The 6,000-nt window shown below is 54.6% G+C and overlaps 1 protein-coding gene across 1 annotated transcript in view; it reads left to right on the top strand.

The window, feature by feature from the left end:
- The first annotated feature begins 1,082 nt into the window (after positions 1-1,082).
- The window catches only part of VASH2 (vasohibin 2), a 34,521-nt gene continuing 29,603 nt past the window's right edge, over positions 1,083-6,000 (top strand). The window contains exon 1 of the mRNA XM_053939252.1: positions 1,083-1,603. Within this exon, the coding sequence (XP_053795227.1) occupies positions 1,295-1,603 (309 nt within the window). The 5' untranslated portion in view covers positions 1,083-1,294. The remainder of the gene's footprint in view (positions 1,604-6,000) is intronic.

The following is a 6,000-nucleotide window of genomic DNA, read 5'->3' as shown; positions in this document are numbered from 1 at the left end:
GCAAGCCATGTAAGCTGAAGCCCTTGATTTGCTTTAGCTGATGGAACAGCTTTTCTCTGTCCTCCCTTCTGTTAAACCCCCTGATGAGATTCTGGCATACCATGTGGCCAGGGGACAGCAGGGAGGATTACTGGTAGGACTCACAGAGACATTGGCTCCTGTGGAGAGTGATTAGCAACTCAACATACACTTCTGGCTCCTGAGAGCCTTCGAGAAGCTGATTAGGGCACTGCAGAAATTTATTCCTGTCTGGGAGCAGGGGATCAGAGCGGCAGCAGTATCTGAGCGCATGGGCAGGGGACGGGAGCAACGTTTTTCAGACTATTTGTATCTGATGGGGGGGTCACTCACAGCTCTAGGAGATGCATTACTGACACTGTTGTGCTTGGTATGAAAAGCTGAAAATTCCTGTTCGAGCGTGGCCATAGCCATCAGGCACAGTGGGCGCTGGAGCGGGCAGCACGGCCAGGGCGGTCTCTGCCCGGGCCTGGGGCGCTCCTCTGCCCGCCCCTCACAAGCGCCTGGTGCCTCTCCCGGCAGCGCTTTGCCTTCAGGCCGGGATCTCACTGCCATCAAAGTACCGCTGAGTGCTTAACAGAGGATCTTCCAGCTCTGGGAAGAACGGAACAGCTCGGCTCTCTCCGAGGAGGACTTTCATCCTCCGGCGTCCATCACGCAGTGGGGACAGGGACGCACAGCTGGGCTCGGGCTGGACTGGGCTGGGTTCGGCTTGGGGGGATCGCCTCGGCTCGGAGGGGCCGGGCTCGGCTCTGCTGGGTTCAGCCGGGCCGGGCTGGGCTGGACCCGGCTCGGCTCGGCTCGGCTCGGCTCGGCTCGTCTCGGCTCGTCTCGACTCGGCTGCGGGCGAAAGCGCTCGGACTGCGCCTCCCGGTTGCGGTGACCCGAGCTGTCCGGCAGGTGGCGCCTCCCGGCGGCGTCTCCGCCAGTGGCGGCCCGCCCCGCCCCGCCGGCCCCGCCCCTCTTTGTTGCGGCGGCCAATGGGGGCGCGCCGCGGGCGGGCGGGCGGGCGGTCGCGCGGTAACGCGCGGCATGGCGCGCGGCGCGGGGCGCGCCCCCTGCGCGGCCGCGGCCGGTACCGGGGTCGGGACGGGGCTCCCGGAGCGAGCGGGCCGGCGTCGCTAGCGAGGGACCGCCCCCGCCCAGCCTCCTCCGCACGCCCGTCACAGGCACACACACACACACACACAGCTACACATAAAGAGCGGCCGGGCGGCAGCGAGGCCGCGGGGCACATCCCGGCAGTGGTCCCGGGCTTGGGCATGGCCGCGGGGCCATGACGGGCGCGGCGGGCGGCGGCGGCGGCCGCGGGAGCAGCCGGCGTGCGGCGGCCGGCAAGGAGGGCGGCCGGTCGCGGAGCGCCCAGCCGCGGGCGGCGGGCGGCGGCGGTGGCGGGAGCGGCGGGGGCTCGGAGGAGGAGGAGCAGGAGCAGCAGCGGGACGGCGGCTCGCTCTTCCTGGTGAACAAGAGCGGCTTCCCCATGGACGGGCAGACCTGGGAGCGGATGTGGGGCCACGTGGAGCGGGTGCACCCCGACGGCGGTGCCGTGGCGGCGGCCATCCGGAGCGCCTCCCGCCTGGCTCGGGTAAGGCGAAGCCGCCGTGTGTCCCCTCGTGCGGGAGGGGCGGGTGACACCGAGCCCGAGGTCGGCGGTCCGGCGGCTGCCGCGTTCTGTGCGCATCGAGCGGCCGGGGAGGCTCCACGGCCGGGTGGGAGGGTGTGACAGCGCAGCCCAGAGGATGCTCTCGGGGCACCGGGGAGAAGGATGGGGCATCTGCTGTCCGAAAGCGCCCAGAACGGGGTACGGAGGCTGCGGGGTGCTTATGGGCTGCAGTGGGTGTCCTGGGGAACAAGCAAGAAGAAAATTACTCCTTTTAGCTTGGGGAGAATAAAGCAGAAAACAAGAGTTAAAAGAAATCTTCAGAGAGTGAGTGAAGCACTTCGTGCAATTTAAAGCAGATTTTTCTTTTCCTTTTGGAAACAGGCGTTTCCTTAAACACAGCGTTGCTCCTCAAATGTAACAAGGGATTTAAAACTCAGACATTTCTTTTCCAGTATGTGGAAAGACTCCAGATGCTTTTGTCTGGTACGTTCCTCAGTACAAGCCCCAAATAGCTCTGCCTCACCCGAGTCTTTTTCCTCCAGACAGCAAACAAAATGTTGATGTCTGTTGTTGTTCCAAGGCTTCTCGACACTGCTGTGTTACTGATCACAATGTCTTTAACGCTCTCTGCTTTGGCAGACTTTGATTGATTCACTCCTCACATCAAGTAGCATTAATGTGAGCTGACCGCTGAAGTCTGGGTTGGTTCATACCCCTCTGCGTGCTGGGGTGAGATGGCTGGGCTGCTGTTGTCATGGTCCAAGCTGTCAGTGATACTGACATGAACCATATGCCTGTTCTTTTCTTGGAGTAGAGAGGAGATTCTGTGCACAGGGAAGTCGAAATCTTATTGTGTAGGGCTGTATTGAGAAGGTGCTTGTCAAATAAGCTGCAGGCTGAAAAGGCCTTTCATCTCTCTTCTGCAATGTTCGGTCCAGTGCGGGTGCAAAAGGGACAATCTCTCTCCACTCTGCTCTCCTTGTGCTGGACCCAGCCTTTTTTTGGATGGGGAAGCATATCCAACTAAACAATAATCAGGTTATGCTGAGTTTGTGGTTCCTTGGTGTGGTTCATCTTGTACTTACACAAGCACTTGAGGTGAAAATGAAGGGGCAGGGACTGGGCAAAACTTGTTTCAGCAGCCTGACCAGCTTACGCCAGTCTAGATGGCCTGCAAGCCCATTTGGTGTTAAGAGATGGTAAAGCTTTCATCCTTTACTTCCCAGCTCCAGAGCACGTAACTTTTACTGTGACACAGTGACTGAGAAAGCATCTGGTGAGAGACATACCAGTGGCTCCAGTGTGCTGGCCTGCACACTGTATTCCTGTGGGAATGTCCCAGAGAGCGTTGCCCATGGCTTCTTCCTCAGTGCCACAGCTCTGGGCTGGCTCTCTGTAGCATGTGCGTAAGCTGGGCAGAATAAAAATGTTTTGAAATCTGCCTGGCCAAATAATTTGATGATGTTGATCAGTGCCCAGTGCTGTAGGAGTTGTACTCCTCCAGTACTGCCCAGAAGCAAAATCCCTGTTACAGTGATTAGTTTCTTTGGGGGCTGGAGGACCTGGTCCCCTCTGTGACTAAATAGCTCTTGCTGGCTAAGTGTGGGACTTCTGGGGTCAGAGAGTAGTTTGAGGACTACCTGGTCCTTATTAGGGCCAACACAGCTCAGGTGAGCAAATGAAGGTTAGGAGCTGGGGTTCTTTTGCCACAAAGTGGTAGTGGATTACCAAAGTTGTGACGGTAATTTCTGGGTCAGAGTAGGAATGTGAACGAAGACTTGTTTCTTAAATGGTGGTACAAATTATGTTAACTGGCTTGTGCTGCTGGGTATGTGTCACCCTGCAAAAGACCAGGTACTGTTGTTTGGGAGTGATGAGGGAAACTTGTGCTTGTGAGAAGATGATTTGTAATCTGTTTGCATTGATAGTTGGTTCAGGCTGAGTGAGTGGCATGTGCAACTGCTCCATTTCTGCATCTGATCTGTTCTTAATCCCTACTGATGGGAGAGAGTTTTCATCCCCTCTCCAAGAAGCTCCACTTGATTGCTCTAATCACCTTGGCATTAGTCTCAGCAATCATACACGCAGGGTGGTAAGTAGCTTCTGACTGTGTCTGTGAGGTTGCCCTTACTGGAAGAAATGCAAACTGCAGAGATGCAGGGCTGCGTCTCTCTTGGGAAGCGCAGAGTCCTTACAAAAAGCTGGCTTATCTGCAAGGGCAGTTTTGGAACCTGTGGGATCCCCCCCTCTGACTGTTAGCTTGAGCTCTGGGAGTAGTGCAGACTCACAGTTTGGAAAGGCTGTGCAATCCTTTACCTGTTCTGTGATCTTGGAGGTACTTGGAGATTGTAATAAATTAAACCTCTCAGCAGCTTTGAGGACTCTTGCCTGTCAGCTTCATCCATGCTGAGTAACAGTGTGCTTGCAGGGGGAGCTGGTAGAAAATGACTTTCTGGTCATTAAGTGAGACAGTGGAATCGGCCAAAATGAGTTTCACACAGGATGTCAGTGGTAAAGTGAGACTACAGCATTTCCAGCCACGGGATGAGTCTCCAGCTCTGCCATGTGGTCTTGCACTGCAGCAGCTCAACTGTCTGGAGCTGCTATTCCTTGGAAAGACTGATATAAGGTCAAGGCTTTTCATCTGACTTGTCTCTGAATTTCACTTGCTTTACAAATTCATGGTCTGTAGTGCTGTGTTTGCATTTCCTCTTGCCATCCATGACCTCTTGCCTGCTCCTTGCTGCTGTGGATGTATACCAGGAGCTGGAGGGCTGCATTCTGAATCACAACAAAGCTGTACTTCACTTGTATTGTGCAGCCCTGGCTTCTGCTCCATGCTGGGTGGGTGCCCAGGATTAGTCCTCCTGCAGCTGGGGCAGGAATCAGGGAGGGAAAGGAGTGGGAGTGGTGTGTGGCTCCCCCTGCCTGGCCTGGCTGGCAGCATGGTGTGTGTACTGCCTGCCCTGCACTGGAGAGAGGAGAGCGCTGCTGCCCTGTGTGGGCACAGGCTTATGGACGCTTCTCCCTTCTTGTCTGACATCTGGAGGGGCTTGGGCCTCCTGGCTCAGCAGGCCTGCTAAGGTAACTGGAATATGTTCTAGCCAGTGGGAAAACCCTGGTTCTCTTTTCTGGGCTATGCTCTGGTATCTGACATGCTCATCCTCCTTGGATAATGTGATCACCTACCTTGAAGATGGGGAGCACCTCATTTGGAGTCTGAACCTGTCCCCTCTGGTGAGGGTGGGTTTTCAGGGGGTTTCACTGTGGGCTTCAGGAAGGGCTGTGTCTGTTCACACTGGTGCTGTCACTATGGGATGCTGTCCTGGGTCCTACAGCAGGGTGAGGGCTGGGAAAAGGATGAAATCCCCACCTCTGCAGCATCAGCCAGGCCCCACACTGTCTGCAGCTCCCATTGCCTCGGTGTGTTGTGTAAGTGCAATGCATGCACTAGAGCTTCTGTATCTTTGAAGCAAAGGACTGAGTATATTGGAGCAGAAATGGCTACCCCAGGAAGGTGTGACAGCCCTGCCATAATTCCCTTTGTCAGCTCCTTGCTGCTTCTGAAACTTGAATCTTATAATGTGTGTTGAGTCCAGATCTGCCTTTGTGCTGGAAGGGACAGGTGAATAGTTCATCCAGCTCAAAGGGGCTGGGTGAGAAAGCAACCTGTGGAACCAAAAAAATGCCTCTAATGAAGAGCTTAGGCATGAAAACTGTGATTAAGAAGCACTAATGAGTCTTGCTCATAACTCCCACTGGTGAGAGGAGAAAGCCCATGTGTGCCGGCGTGTAGCACTGGGATGGCGGAGGCGAGCTGGAAGCCTTGCCATCTGCTTGCCACTTACAGTATGTTTCTGTGTGCCAGTAGTGTAGGAGTCTCTGGTTTGGTGTTTTTCTCCCCTTTCTCCAAGGTGTATTTACTGTTTCACTGTAGTAACTTGCTGCATGTAGTAAATTCTGGATTTTGTTGCCTTGGGATTACTGGTGCTCATTCTCTGAAAGCAAGTGCAATCTTAACAGAGGTGGGAACTGGAGAGGAAAGTCTCTGTGCCAGAGATGGCTCCATACACCTGAACTGGCTGTTCTTATCAGTAATTGCTGACTTGAAGTGTATTAAGGACACATGTCCTTAATGTGACACATGTCACATTATGAACTTTCAACTATGGTTATGACAATATGGTCCCACAGATGCTTTTCTTTGCACCTTCTCACAGCTGCCCAAATTGCTGGTTCCTGAATTTGAATCTGTATTAATATTCAAATAAGCTGCTTTCTCCACTGTGTGAGAATTGTGCTAACTTCTAACTTCTAAATTCAGTGGCCATGCTGCCCACTTTAATATCTGCTGACCCCATATTTTGCAGCCTCACCTC

This window comes from Vidua chalybeata, chromosome 3, assembly GCF_026979565.1.
Source record: "Vidua chalybeata isolate OUT-0048 chromosome 3, bVidCha1 merged haplotype, whole genome shotgun sequence".
Lineage (NCBI taxonomy): Eukaryota > Metazoa > Chordata > Aves > Passeriformes > Viduidae > Vidua > Vidua chalybeata.
This window is presented reverse-complemented; position numbering and strand designations above follow the sequence as displayed.